The sequence below is a fragment of the Apiospora aurea genome (assembly GCF_038362705.1).
Source record: "Apiospora aurea strain CBS 24483 chromosome Unknown utg000008l_segment0_segment0, whole genome shotgun sequence".
In the NCBI taxonomy this organism is placed as follows: domain Eukaryota; kingdom Fungi; phylum Ascomycota; class Sordariomycetes; order Amphisphaeriales; family Apiosporaceae; genus Apiospora; species Apiospora aurea.
Window position 1 is genome coordinate 3408676 of NW_027117395.1, and position 14814 is coordinate 3423489.

Below are 14814 nucleotides of genomic sequence, written 5' to 3' on the forward strand. Positions count from 1 at the left end.
TCTTGAACTTGTTTCCGAGGCGGCTCCAGGAGGGGGAGGAGCGACGGATATCGCAAGCAGAGAAGTCGGGGAAAGAGTCACACGGCATCTCCTGAGTCGGAAGCAGCCAAGCCCTTCCCAGGCCCCTTCTCCTCAATGATAGTCGTCCGACATGCCTATCCAGGACGCTGGGCAGTGGGTGAAGCGCTACTCCGTATCGCCCTCGCCAAAACGTGGGGTAGTGCTGAAAACAGCGGGTCCGTCTTCAGGCTTTATTGACTCTAGGCACTCTCGCAGGGCTACCAGCAGCTGCTACTTCCGTACGAGACTGCAGATAAACGGGGCCCGCGCCAAATCGATGGAGACGCATTCGCAACTGCTGACGATCACCTGAGGCCCTCACCCGTCGCCGTTTCGCCCGTCAAGGCGGATGGGTTCCTGATGGATTCCACGGGCTTTCTTTCTTTTCTTTGCCCGCGCCGTGGCGTGAGTGCGAGCGAATGATTTCGTTTCAATCACCACCGAGGCCGCGGAGTACCGGACTTTGCACGGCAATCGACTCAATCCATCGCTACTATGCGGGCGGGGAGCAGATAGCCGTGGGCGCGCCAAGTAAAACGATCGCTATTGCCCGTAGCACCGCACCATCACTGCCCCAAGCGAATGGTTGGCCCCGCCATGTCGCGCCTGGACCTGGACGCCGAGCCGCAGGGGGAGATTGAACCAACAACATTGCACTGACGAATTCGGGCTTTGATGGACGGTGTATTTGCTTCTGTCTCGGTTAATCAGATACCCCGTGACTAAAATCTCACCGGGGACCAATGGGCGAAAGGGAGAAGCAACCATGATAGGCTACGTGGGCTCTGGGCGTTGGCCCGGCCCAGCGCCTGCACCCTATCCCGCTTGCTGGATGGCCATGGATTACTACATAAGCATCGGCTCCGTCCTCCCGCTCACGAGAGATAGCTGACCTGGCCAAACACCTTGTTGGATCTCTATGCCCACCACCACCACTTCCCTGAACACTCTCGCCAGCTTACCTTGCTTACCTCGAGTTCTCTGACACCCATCTGGAAGACTAACAATACTGCCATTACATCACACCATTGGCCCTATAGCACCGGATCATACCATCTTCCTCATCAGCATCCATCATATATTTAGCCCGTCCGATTAACATGGACTCATACTTCGCCAGAGCCCCGGCCGAAGTCCGGCTGCTCATCTACAGCCACCTGTTCACCCACCCCAAGGACGTCGCCATTGAGATCCGCAACGCGGGGGGAGAACCGCCTGCCACGGACACCAACCCGGATCCGCAGCCGGTATCACGTGCTGGAGAAGCAGTCCATGCTGCAGCGCCGGTGCAGCTACGAGACCACGTACTACTACCACCAGCCGCAGGCCCCGCTCCCCCTTCCACCAGCAGCAGCGCTACCTGCCCGGAGTGCCGGCCAAAGCGAGAGCTGGAGAGCAGGAGAAGGACAGCAAGACCGCCGCGAAGGATGATGAGTACTATATCTGCGCGGCCCTCATGCGCGTGAGCCGCCTCGTCCACGAGGAGACGTCCCACCTGGTCTACGCGCAGCACTCTTTTGACTTCGGCGCCGACATGGAGTCCGTGGAGCCCTTCCTGTCGGACCTGACGCCCGCCTCGCGCGACATGGTGCGCGCCATCTCCCTGTACAAGCGCGGGCCCGTCGCCGGCTACGGCTTCGACAGCGACCGCTGCGAGTGGCGGTCCGTGTGCCGCTACCTGTCCAAACTGCTGCCAGCTTCCTTGAGTGGCGATAGCAGCGACGATGACGAGAAAACCCAAGAGCAGCAAAAGCAACTCGACCAGATCCAGCGCCAGCACCAGGGGATTCGCAAAATCCGCCTCGTGGTGCAGTGCGGCAAGCCCCCGGCCTCGTACCGGCACTCGGACGCCGGCCAGGCGGGGCCCCCGCGCGAGATGTCGGCCGAGGACTTCCAGCTGCTGGCCGACATCAAGCACGAGAGCCTCGACTGGGTCGCCGAGCTGGCCCAGGTCGGCGGCATCGAGGAGCTCGAGATTGTGCCGCACGTCGTGCACTGCCCCCCGCCCTCCAATACCAACATGATCCTCTTCGCCTCGCTCTACGCCAGCGTCGAGCGCGGGCTCGCCGAGTTCTTACGGAAGCAGTTGAGGCTGGTGGGTTGAATCGACCAAGGCTAGACTAGTCTCGCTGAACGAATTTCCTTCTTTGGCTCTTTCTTCCTCTGGAGTTTGGGGGTGGGAGGCCTTGGGCGCAATGGCTATGACTCGAGGGGAGTTAAGCGGGTTGTGGATTTCTTTTTCTCCATATCTGGGTGCTAGGTTTGGAACGATATATCCTGTTCTGGATAGGTTTTACGAATTATCATGCCATATATATACGTTTATAATGACTCTTCCTTTCGGATTTACGCAATCGCTTGTATTTATAGATCTGGACTTCAAACAGCAGCATAACAATGCGCTTTTTCAAATAATTGCCTGTTTATACATCTGAGGCCAAATGATGTGACTCCCGAGTCCCGCTATACACCACCAGCAATGTACAGAGAAACTACCGAATGCGTGCGTACGTACGATGCATACTTGCTACAGGTCAACTAACCACTGATTTGCCTTGATAACAGCACCGCTTGAGTAATAGCCCGCCGAGCCACTCTCTACCAGCAATCAATCCGCTTCAATAGGGATAGAGTAAACATGTAGTAAAAGACAAGGTTCAATAAATTTCCCCAATGCGCCGAGTAATGCATCTTTTACACACCTCGCAAGTTGGACTGAGACTACGAGTGGGCTCGCTCTCTCTCTCTCTCTCTCTCTGTCTCTTTTCGTACATCACGCCACAGAGAAAAACAAAAGGAAAAAAGGGCCTATATCAAGAGAGAAAGAAGAGCAGGCACCTAGGAAGAGGGCTTCTTCTTCTCCCGGACCAGCACCTTTGCCGCCTCCGATATAATCTTGCCCGTCTTCTCCGTGATGTTCTGCGCCAGCTCCAAGTCGCCCGCGTCCACCGCGTCCCGGATGGCCGGGAAGTACGCCTCGTCGTACCCGGACCACAGCTGCGGGCCGAAGACGACGTGGACGAATTGCGTCCGGTTTGGTATCTGTTGGTGCGGTGTTAATAACAAAGGAATAAACGAGGACAGAGTGGAGCTGAAGGAAGCAGCAGGAGGGTTGTTACTCACTCCACCGCCATACTCGAGGTCCAGCAGGGCCGTCTCAAAGTCGGCCAACCTCGTGTTGTACGCCGTCCGGAGCCGCCCCAGCGACGCGGGCTCCCACCCGTTCGCGTTCGTGACGTCCTCTTCCCACTTGATGGCCCAGAGCTGCGCCTGCATGACCGAGTTCTCGACCTCGTCGATGGCCTTCTTGATGGGCGTGAAGTCGAGCTTGACGCCCTTGGCCTCGCAAAACTTCCAGAGATCGCTCAAGTAACGGCCCATGGCGCGCGCGTAGGCGCCAACGTCGAACGCCAGAATGGGCCGGTCGGCGAGTTCGAGAATGAGTAGACCCAGAACCTGCCCCAGCAGGCCGTGGTACACAAACTCCGGGTCGCCGACGCGCTCCATCCAGTCGAAGTTGTCGTAGCTCGAGTGGTAGGGGTACTTGTCGCCCTCGAAACGGATATCAATGGAGCTCGTGCCCGCAATGTCTTGGAAGGCGACATAGTCGCTGCCGGCGCCCAGGCCTTCGAGCTTCGCCCGCTTCTCCTCCCAGAGTGTGCGCAGCGATGCGTTGCGCCGCGGGTCGTACACTCGCTCTAGGACCTTGGGCAGGACGGCCCTGAACATGGGCGAGCCGGAGGCGGCGAAGTCGGTACCGGTCACGGCCGTGTCGAGGTTGATGTAGGCCCACGCGTTGTCGCGGAGCTCGTCGAGGTTGTTTTCGACGTACTCGGTGCTGCCAATGAGGTTATACTCTTCCGCGTCCCAGCTCATGAACTCAATGGTCCGGAGTGGCCTCCAGCCTCGGGCAAGGAGATCACCAAATACGCGAGCCACCTCGAGGAACACGGCTTGACCGCTGCCGGGGTCCGTCGCACCGAAACCCCACGCATCGCGGTGGCTGCCGATAATGATGCTCTTCTCGTTTTGCTCGATGCCCACGATTTTTCCGTAGATGTTCCAGATGGGTTGCTGCTCGTTTTCATCCTGTTCGTTCTTCAGTCTGACAATCGGAGAAGACGAGTTGCCCGACCACCATTCGACATCGGGCACGCCACCGCGCCAATCGTCTGAGCACGGCTCGCCGAATCCCTGAATATGCTGCAGCAGAACCTGGGCGTCGCGCCAGGCCAGCGGAAGACTGGGGATCTGTACGAGGCCCTTGGTCTGTTTTGGTGTCATCCGCGGCTGGCCCTTCGTGCTGGCCCAGCCGGGCGTGAGCACGTCTCCGACCACCCAGCTCATCAAGCTGACGCCGCCCCGCTGGACGCCGTCCTTTGGCATGAACCTCCCCTCGGGCGCCGTCTTGCCCTTCACGAAACCATCATCGGCCGGGTCGCTGTAGATGATGCAGCCAGCAAATCCAGCAAGCTCGGCTGCCTTGATCTTCAGAGCCCGGTCGCCTTGTGTGCCGTAATACCGTACGAGGGCGATGGCGCCCTTTGTCTCGATGCCCTTGTCCTTGAGTTTCTGGAAGTCCTCCCGGCTGCCATAGTTGGCGTAGATGAGAGGGCCCTTGACGTCGCCCGACTTCGAGTGGCCGTGGAAGGCCAGGGTTTGCCTTCCGGCCGTAGCACCACCAGTGTCGTCCTCCTCCAGCTTGGCACTCCACTTCGCCTTCTTACCATCCTCGGACATGATCTCAACAGCCCGACCGTCCGGCTTCGGGTAGTTCAGATATACGTAGTACTCGTCAACACGAACGTCTTCCAGTCCGCTCTTCATGAGGGAGTTGCGGACGTCCATGGCCAATGCGAAATCGCCTTCGGTGCCCGCAATGTGAGCGTAGCTGGTGAAGTGTTCCAGGGTGTCGCGCATTCGCCCTGTGTTGATGGCCATCTGCACGTGTGTCCGGACGCTCTCCGGGTCGAACATCTTGCCACCCACGCGGCGGGAGAAATTGGCGAACATGTCGCTCACGAAAATCAGATATAGGAAACCTAGAACGAGGAAAACGGCCAGCAGTCGGCCAATGATTATCAGGACAGCGGCGCTGTCTATGCTAATTTTTGGTAAGTTCGGTAACCTCGATCTCAACCTCGTCGCGAGGGAACTCGTTTCCTGGGTGCCGGATTCGTTCCTTGATTCGGTGATGCCGTCGGTCTGTCGGGGGAGGCGCACGGTGAGACGCGGCAGGCGCCATCGCCACTTCCACTGGGGAAGCGAGAAGTTGATGCGTTTCCGCCATAACGAGGAATTACTGCCGGAATGGGAGCCGTTCAGCGGGTCCTCGACCTCCAGCTCCTGCATCTCCCGTCGCATCTGGGCATCTTCGGGCGCATCGTCGTCGTCGTCGCTCTCGAGGCTCCAATTCGACTCTTCATCGTCGGTCTCGACATGGGGCGGCCGGTAGCCGGCGGGCAGCCTGGGCCGTTGGCCGGCGGAGGAGGTTAGGAGGGACTGGGCTTCGGTTTCCGCGTTGGGCCGGAAGTCGGCGGGCGACCGTGGGGGCGGTTGCCAGTCATTGTTGGAGGCGGAGCTGTGGACGGCCTCGTCGTAGGTAGGGATGGGCGGCGCCGGGGTATAGTGCGACTTGTCGTCGGAAGGCATGGTGGCGAACGGGAACAGGAAATCATGGGGTGGTGACGATGTTGGTGGTGTCTTGCTTCGTTGCTCGGCTCGTCCTAGGGCAATAGGCTGTGTAACGTGGGCCGAGACTCATGTGGGTGTGGTGGAACAACAGAGTGCATGGAAAGTGGTCAGGTAGGTATGCAGTTGAACGAGCGATGTATGAGGATCGAATTGATTACGAAGCGATAAGGAGTGAAGGGTTGGAATAGACCAAGAACGTAGTGGTTAATCGACAAAGCGGCTCATCCAGTCCAAGCCACCAGTGCAAGGGACAGCGAAGTTCGAAATGTCGAAACGTTAAGCAGGGAGAGGGTAGGGGTCGGAAGTACATAGGGTAGATTATTAGGTCGGCAGTCCTACGTAGAGTAGACGGGGGATTGTCGCTCCATCGAAATCGAATCGGCCAGTGACTTGATGGATGGATCAATGGATCGTGGACGGTTTGGATGGGATTACTACTGACTGGACTGCCATCAATCAATCACTCAGCAATCGGCCATCTGCCCAAAGCCCAGGCGGCCACTTCTGACGCGCTGGTTCCATTTTTGGTCCAGTGCAGTTGCCCAAGGGCGTTAGTCCATCGCCTGAGCACAGCCACTCTTGGGGGACCTTTCTGGACCTGGGGGGATCCCTTGGCGCTGCACAACAGCGTGTTTAGCGTCTACCGCTGCAAGCTGCAGCTGCATCCAGTACTTACTCAAGTACTTATCCGGCTTTCCGGCACGGGGGAATCTGGATGGCGACTGACCAGAAGACTTACATTGCGATGTTCATATTTCAAACGTCTGCCCAATCTTCACTCTATCAAACAGTCCTGGGTAATTGTGCACATCCACTCACACGAATACGTACTATGAAGAGAGAATATCCAACTCTTACTATTGAACAGCTAACTAAGGGAACTTACCGACACGTACAAATAAACAATTGAATCCAGCGCACTAGCCTAAGTAGAGGACGCACCCCAACCCACTAACCCCTAACCCCTAACCCTCAAATCCAGCCCTTTCCAATATATATCCTCATTTGACACAGGCCATGAACAAATCCCACGCGTACGACAACTGCGGCAGGGGGATCGTGAGGTAGTACCACTCGTTGGCGTACTGCGCGCGCGTCAAGTGGTTGGCCGCCATCCAGAGGCTGGCCTTGTGGCCCTCGGCCCCCATCGTCAGGAAGGCGAGGATGGTGATGACGGCGCACAAGAACATCATGTTGTTGAATCCGTCCCAGTCTTCGGCTTGCGTCGCGGGCGTACCGGGTTCGCCGCCGCCGCCGCCGCCGCCGCCGCCGCCGCCGATACCAGTCCGACCTCGGTTGCCGGTGCCCACAGTACCACCCGCGCCGCCGTTGAAGAGGTTCGCGGCGCCGGTGAAGATGCTGTTGCGCAGAATGCCGCCCACGGGGGCCGTGACTCGCTCCGGCAGCACGACCTCGCCCATCGTCCTGACCGGACCCGCCGTACCCGCAGTTTCCGTTCCTCTCGATTCCGTAGCGGTGGTGGCGGTGGCGGTGGCGGCATTCGCGATAGCCGCAGCAGCGGCAGCCTCAGCAGCAGCGGCTTGGTTGGTTGCCTCCGTTGCCCGGGCGTCGGCAGCAACAGTAGCAGCCTGAGCGGCAGCGGCCTGAGTAGCAGCCTCCGCCGCCCTGGCATCAGCAGCTGTAGCAGCAGCCTGAGCGGTAGCCTCAGCAGTCTGAGAGGTCTTCTGAGCAGCTTTAGCCTCCGCAAGTTGCTTCTTCAGCGTTTCCACTTGGACCTCCCACTCGCCGGCCCGTTTCTCCGTGTGATTATAGCCCGATTGCAGGCGGGTAAGGTCACGCTTCATATCCCGGTTCTCCTTGGTCAACTTGCTGATCGTCTGCTGTGCCTCGGTAATCTGCTTGCGTTGCGCCTCGGTCGTCGTACCGGCCGTCTCCTCCTCCTCCTCCTCCTCCTCTTCGGTCAACGGCGTGAGGTCCTTGCCTTTGTCCTTGCCCTTGCCGCTGCCGCTGCCTGTGCTCGCCCCCTTGATCCGGCCTTCGAGCTCCTTTATCAGTTTCTTCTGGGTACCCTCCACCGCCGTGAGACGAGCTAAGGCAGCCTCGCGCTTCTTCGCCTCAGCCTGTAAACCTTTGATGTTAATCTGGAGACCATTTCTGGCTTGCTCCAGCTCTGCCACCCGTGTGTCCGATGCCCCCTTCTGCTTCTTGTGCTCGTCGCGGGTGACCTCCAACTCCTTAATCTGGCGCTCGAGGTCTTGTATCTTCTTTTCGGCGACCTTGCCGCCCGCCTTTGCGGCGGCAAGATTCGACAGCTGTTCCTTCTGTTCCTTCACGGTCGCATTCAGCTTCTCGTTGTCGGCCTTGACGGTGCTTTGGCTGTCCTCGAGAGCCTTGTTCTTCTTCTGGAGGTCTTGCAGCTGCTTCGCGCCGTCGGCCTCGAGCTGCTTGAGCTTCTTCTCCTTCTCCGCCATCGTCGCGTTCAGTTCCTTCCCCGCCTCCTGGAACTGGTCACGCTCCTTCTGGAGCCTGTCGCGCTCCTCCTTGGCAGCGGCCAGCTGCTTCTCGGCGTCGGCCGCGGCCGCCTTGGCGGCCTCGAGCTGCTTGAGCTGCTTGTTCTGCTCCGCCGTGATTGCTTTCAGACTGTTCTCAGCCTCCTTGTACTCTTTGCAGGTGGCCTTGAGCTGGTCGCGCTCCTTTTCGAGATCGGCCAGCTTCTTCGCGGCCTCTTTGTCGACCGCCGCCTTGCCGGTCTTCTGGGCCTTGACAACCTCGTGGTGCTTCTTGGTGAGCTCCTCGTGTTGCTTCTCAAGGTTGGCGTTCTTCTGTGTGATCTCGCGGTGGGTGGTTTCGAGCTGCTTGTGCTTCTCCTGGATGCTGGTCTTCTCCTCTCTCTCCTTGTCGGTGTCTTTCTTTACGGCATCGAGCTCCTCGCGGAGGCTCCGGATCAGGGTCTTCGCCGACTCGGCCTGCTTGCCCGCGTTGGACGCGTCCTCCTCCAACTTGGTCCGCTCGGTGGCCTTGGCGGCTTTCAGATCGTCGATCTCCTTCTTGTCCTTTGCAGCTTGCGCGCGCAGATTCTTGATGGTTTCCAGGTGCTCGGCCTCGTTGGAGCCACTACTAGATTTGGCCGTCTCTGTCTTGTAAGCCTCAAACTTCTCTTGGAGCTTCTCGTAATCTTCATTGGTCTCGTATCTGGCCGTTTGCGACTCCTTCAATTCGCCTTGCAGTTCTTTGAGCTCCTCCTCCCTATCGTTGAGTTGTTTTTGCCTCTCAATTAACGTATCCCTTTGCTCCTTCACCTCCTCTTCGAGCTTCTTCACACGACCCTGTGCTGACCCTTGCCCTTGATTCAGCTTCTTGGAGTTGGTTCTCTCTTTGTTGAGATCTTCTTGCAACTTGTAATTATCCGCCTCGAGTTGATCGATTATGTTGACTTCTTCTTGGTTCTTTTTCAACAAATTGTCGTATCTCGACTTCCAATCAGTTCCGTCCGTGTCAGGGTCATCCTGCATCTTCAGCTGTCCCTCGAGATTTTGGACTTTGCTCTCGAGGTCCTTGTTCGCTTGCTCGAGGTCCGCAAGCTGGTTTCGCTGTATCTGCTCAAGCTTGGTGGGCCCCCTGGACGGCTGATTCTTGAGCTTCCCCAGCTCCTTATCCATCTCCTCCGCCTCGCTGCTGAGGACCTGGACCCTCTGGATCGCGTTGGCCGCCACCTCGGCGGAGGCGTCCTTGTACATCTTGAACTCCTTCTTCTTCAAGATGTTGTCGAGCTCCTTGTCGAACTTCTCCACAAAGATGCCAACGAACTTGTCGTTGGCGGGCTTCGGCTTCTTGCTGTCGAGCCCCGGCAGCACGACCATGTCGTAAAAGGTCGCGTGGATGATGCTGCCCATGGTCGTCTTGAGGTCCGGGATCCCCTTGCTCTTGAGCTGCTTCCGCACCTCGGCCAGCTCCTTCTCCTTCAGGCGCGCGTCGAAGGACTTCCAGAAATCGTTGAGGAACTTGTTCTGGTTCAGCGGATTCGGCGACGCGGGCTGGCTCTTGAGGGCCTGGCCCACCGTCTCCACCACGGCCTGCTTGAGCGAATCAACCGTCGCCATGAGCTTGTCGTCCTTCTTCTTTCCCTCAAGGCTCTTGGTGACGGTGCTCCTGAATGTGGCTATGTACGCATCCATACCAGCTCCTCCTGACGCTTCGCCGGCCGAGCCGGCCCCCTTCCGGCGCTTTCGACATGGTAGACGACGCAGTATTGCTACTCTTTTTATTATCTCAAGGTTGGGAAGATCTTGTACACAAATGATATAGGGACAAAAAGAGCGAGAGAGAGAGAGATACAAGTGTTCGACTATTGGCTGCTTAGGATGATGCCAAAACGAAATTTCCTGATCACGGAGATGATGGGGGAAATCTAGGAGTCAAGTCCACACTGCGCATTTGCAATATGTTCACCTCGATGGGCCTCTCTTGCTGAAAGGCCGCGAGTAACCCTTTGTTGGCCGAGTGGTAGCTGTGTGCGGAACTCGAGGGGACCTTTCATTGTCAGGGGTTTCTTTGGTAGCAGGATATGGACACTGAGCGCACAAAGGGCCAGGGCTGTATAATGAGAGCATCATCGTCAACCCGATCGACACCAGCTATTCATCTGCATGCAACTGCGACAAAGGTAGTTCTGAGTCAACTCTTTGGTTGCCCGGGTACGAAAACGTAGCAGCACTTTTTGAGACAGTGCATTCCGTGGCGTATCGGCCATTTTCGGCTTTCAATGCCACCCTAAGCCAAACACGGGTAGCCATTTGAAGAAATCCAAGAGGATTCAAGTGAGCATAAGCGTTGGTCTTTTCACAAGCAGGCGGTGGGAAAAGTTTTATAGCTTAACTTGTATTTCTATAGGCGACCGGTGGAATGCTTCGGATTTAGGCCACGAAAAAGGGAATACAAAACATTGGGAACCTCGGGAGACCTGACCCAAGATTCCTTTGCTCGCAGCTTCAGAGTTATCGGTTTGTCGTTCTCATAGTTTAGGGCTAATAGACTTATCCAGCTACTAGCAGACGAAAATATTGCGACTAGCGATAAACGGAGAAATTATCGATAACTCGGTCGAATTATCGAATAATCGAAAATAAACCTTATTATTTAAATTTACGAGGTCGAATTGACCTAGCCGAACTTTTATCGAGGGGACGCAGTTAAGGCGCTACGGTATGGATAATTTAATAAATAATTCGATAGTTATTAATACCGGTCGCGCCGGATTCGTATAGAGTTAATATTACCCGCGAAGTAACGTCGCGGCGTATAATTAAGGATTTTAAACGTTTTAAACGCGTTTTAGTAGCGAAAATAGTTCGAGAAAAAGTATCGAAAAAAGATTAAAGTATTTAAAAAAACTAATCGCTAATTTAATAGCCTTTAATAGTAAGCGTAAAGAGATTTTTTAAATAATTAAGGAACTTTATACCGAAACGACCGAATTATAATCGTACTTCGATAACGACGATAACGCGCCGGTAATCCGCGGGGAATTACGAAAAATAGTCGGAAAAGTTATTGTTTAAATTACGTAGGATTTTAAAATTATATAAGTTAAGTTTTAGGCTTAAATTATATTTACGCCGCGTAATAGCGATTTTATTATTTAGTAATTAAAAGTTATTATTTTAACCCGCCGAAACCGCGAAGTAGTAATTAAAAACGTAAATTAATTTAACGATATTTAAAAAAGAGGTTAATAAATATCGTGTAAAGCGTTAATATAGTAATTAGATATAGTAAAGCTATTATAGTAAAGAAATTATTTAGCGGCGATATCGTTTTTTATTTTTAAAAAACGAGGCGAAGAAATATATAGAGAATAATAAATAGGTTTTAAACGTTTTTAAGATTAACGCGTAATTTATTTATAAAGAACTCGTAGTTATTGCGAAAAGGGTCCTAGCGAAAAACTGCGGGATATTTATAATAAAGCCGCGTTATTACGTAGTTTACTCGTAAATAAATATAACCCGAAAAAGATTTCGAAATATAAGCGTAGCTTACCGAAAAATTCCGAAGTACGCTACGCTTTTTTTATTTTATATACGAGCTTCGTTTAAACTGCGAAAGATTTATATAATAACGGTTTAATATAAGATTTCGAGATTTTTAATTACGAACTATATAACGCTAGCCTCCGTATTTAATAATGTTATCGCTGTTACGATTACGGTTACGTAGTTAAGTATTATCGAAAGTAGCAGCGATATAGTTACTGTTTTATAATAATATATTTTAAAGGAGATTAAAAATACCTTTAAAAAAAACTACGAGGTAGAAAACGTTACGTTAATTACGGCAGGGAATATACGGCGTAGGATCGCGGCTGCCTCGTAACGATCTAATAAAAAAACGCGTAAGAAAAATTTATACTTACCGGCCTTATTAATTTAAAGTTCGTAATACCGGCGACAGCTCGGTAGGAATAGGGCGTTTATTACTATCAATAACGCTTTTTATTAGCGATAAAAAAAGGTATATAGTAGTCTCGCGAAAGAGAAGCCGCCCGTAATTCGATTCGATAGCGAGTAATTAAGGTAAAAAATACGCTCGTAAAGCCGGCGCGGTACCGTCGTTTTTTTATTAGCGTAAAATATTATTATAGTTTTATAATTATAAGTTTATAAATAGTATATTAAAACGTTATAATATTAAAAATAATAACGGTATTTACTTTAATTAATTAAAAAGAGTACGATATATTAATACTATAAAAAGTATAAACGAACTTTTATATATAGGCTATGTATTATTTAAAAATAGTTAAGTATTAAGTAATTTACGGCGAGGGCTAAACGGTTATTTATATATATAAACGCTTCGATATCGTTAAACTAAAAATTAAGGCAGGCCTCGATTAGGCTGCCGTTATAATACCGAGGAAAAAAGTGGCCGTTTTACCGTATAGTTTATATATTCACTAATTTAAAAAACTTTTCGGTAGCGGAGCCCTTTAAGTAATTTCGATACGATTTCGTACCCCGGGCGACATTTACTCGTTAAAGATTTTAATATATACTACCCGCTTTGGAACGTGTATAGCAAGAAATCGTACGGAGCAAATAACCTTTTTACTTTTACGGATTAATAGAATTTAAAATTAACTACGCTATATAAAGAAATTATGAAATAACGCTATAAATAAAGAGATTTTACGTTAAACTTAACCTAAGTAACACGAGGAACGATAATTTTATATAAAAAAAACTTTAGCTTAAAAAGTTCCGATTATAAAGCGTAGGTTATTCGCGTCGAATTAAAAGCTAACTCATTACGAGGTAATAAAACGAAAATAAAAAAGATAAAACTAAACGATATTAAATAAAGGGCTAGCACGAGCGAAAGCCGGAGCACGTTTAACCGATATCGCCGAGCTAATAAGCCCGGAAAAACTAAATTAAGCTATCGATAACCTTATAAACAACCTACGAAAAATTACCGATATAATAGCCTTAAAAAAACCCCTATATTAATAAAAATACGCCTTAATAGTTATTAAAGGTTTAAAAAACGCAGATTATAACGAAATAACGATACCGAGCTTATTTCGCGGTACCCTCGTAATATACTTAAAATTAATATACCGAATCGAAATTAGACTTAGAAAAAATCGTTTAAAAAGCGAAAACGAAAAACTAGCGTTACGTAGTCGCCGCTACCTCCTACGATTTTAAAACATTTTAATCGCTCGAATAATAGGCCCGATTATAAAGCTAGACGTTACTATAAATAGCGGGAATCTTAAAATTACGACGTAGCGAAAAAGCTGTTATTAAGGCGCGAAGCTACGACGAAAAAGCTACGCTTTTTTCGGAGAGGTTTTTTTTAACTTAAAAGCCGACCTTACGAACTTAAATACCGTATTAAACTACGCCCCCTAGCTTTACCTCTATCGAGGTAAAGGTAACGGTTAAAGAAATAAAAAATATTATTAAATAAACGGGACTTTAAAAAGTTTTAAGGGAAAACTTTTTACTTATTAATTTCTTTAAAACGTGTGGGGGAACCCTTTTTTTAAACGTTAACCGGCTTAACGACAGCGAGTTTCCGGCTTATTTATTTCCTTAAACGTTTTTATACGGTAAAAGTTATCGTAATCTTAAAACTAAATAAAATAATAACCGAAAAATAAACACTTAGTGAATAAAGACCTATTTTATTACTTAATATAGTCGGGAAAGTAATAAAAATAACTATAAACTAACGAATTACCGGAATAGCCGAAAAGTATTCGTTTTTATTTAAAAACTAAATAAGGAATTAAACGTAACGGTTTATTAAGCTAATTATTCGATTAATTACCGATATTATTTATATAACGTAGTAATAAAAGGGCGTCGTTTTTTTTTTAGTTCGATATTAAAAGCGTTTTCGATATAGTTAATTATAAAAGACTAATTGTTACATTCCGCGAAAAAGGACTGCCGGATTAAGTTTATTGATAGGTTAAGAGCTTTATTACGAATAGATCGGTCCACTTTTATTTCGACGGCAAGTCGTTAAAGAGGATTTAGCTCCGCGTTAATATTTCGTAAAGCTTTCCGTTATTACCGATCTTTTTTATTTTTTATATTATTATATTATACGAGGAGCTAGAAACGTACGAGTAGTTTATTATCGTCGGATTTATAAATAATACGAATTTTATTATTATAAGGCTAAACTACGTTACGAATTACCGAAGCTTAAAAAAAGTTTAAGAGATATGTAGCCGCTAGGCACGCACGAAAGGGATAAAGTTTAAATTTAAAAAGAGCGAGCTTATTTATTTTATTAAAGCGCGAAAAGCTTATACGTTATAGGTACGCTTCGAAGACGTTATTATAACGCCGGTAATCTTTACGAAATTCTTTAGCGTTTAGTTTTATCGGAAATTATAATAGAAGGATTATATTTTAAAAATTAAAGTGAAAATAGTAATTTAAATATTAATTTTTACTAGGCTTGTAGCGTTAGCTTAAGAATGTTTAGTACGAAGGGTAAAAAAGTTTTATACGAAAGTAATACGTAGTATATTTACGTACGGAGCGTCGGTTTAGTATAGAGTAGGCGATATCGAAAAAA

The 14814-nt window shown here is 50.2% G+C and overlaps 3 protein-coding genes across 3 annotated transcripts; 1 reads left to right on the forward strand and 2 right to left on the reverse strand.

The window, feature by feature from the left end:
- Nucleotides 1–1160: 1160 nt before the first annotated feature.
- PG986_012516 (uncharacterized protein) lies at nucleotides 1161–2164 on the forward strand (the record flags this gene model as incomplete). Its single annotated transcript, XM_066848738.1, has 2 exons — nucleotides 1161–1307; nucleotides 1412–2164. 2 exons carry the CDS (start codon nucleotides 1161–1163, stop codon nucleotides 2162–2164), a joined length of 900 nt encoding a protein of 299 aa, XP_066695434.1.
- A 734-nt stretch (nucleotides 2165–2898) lies between these two features.
- PG986_012517 (glutamate carboxypeptidase) lies at nucleotides 2899–5712 on the reverse strand (the record flags this gene model as incomplete). Its single annotated transcript, XM_066848739.1, has 2 exons — nucleotides 2899–3102; nucleotides 3184–5712. 2 exons carry the CDS (start codon nucleotides 5710–5712, stop codon nucleotides 2899–2901), a joined length of 2733 nt encoding a protein of 910 aa, XP_066695435.1.
- Nucleotides 5713–6755: 1043 nt separating this feature from the next.
- PG986_012518 (uncharacterized protein) lies at nucleotides 6756–9890 on the reverse strand (the record flags this gene model as incomplete). The annotated part of the gene is made up of 1 exon (XM_066848740.1): nucleotides 6756–9890. One exon carries the CDS (start codon nucleotides 9888–9890, stop codon nucleotides 6756–6758), a length of 3135 nt encoding a protein of 1044 aa, XP_066695436.1.
- Nucleotides 9891–14814: the final 4924 nt, after the last annotated feature.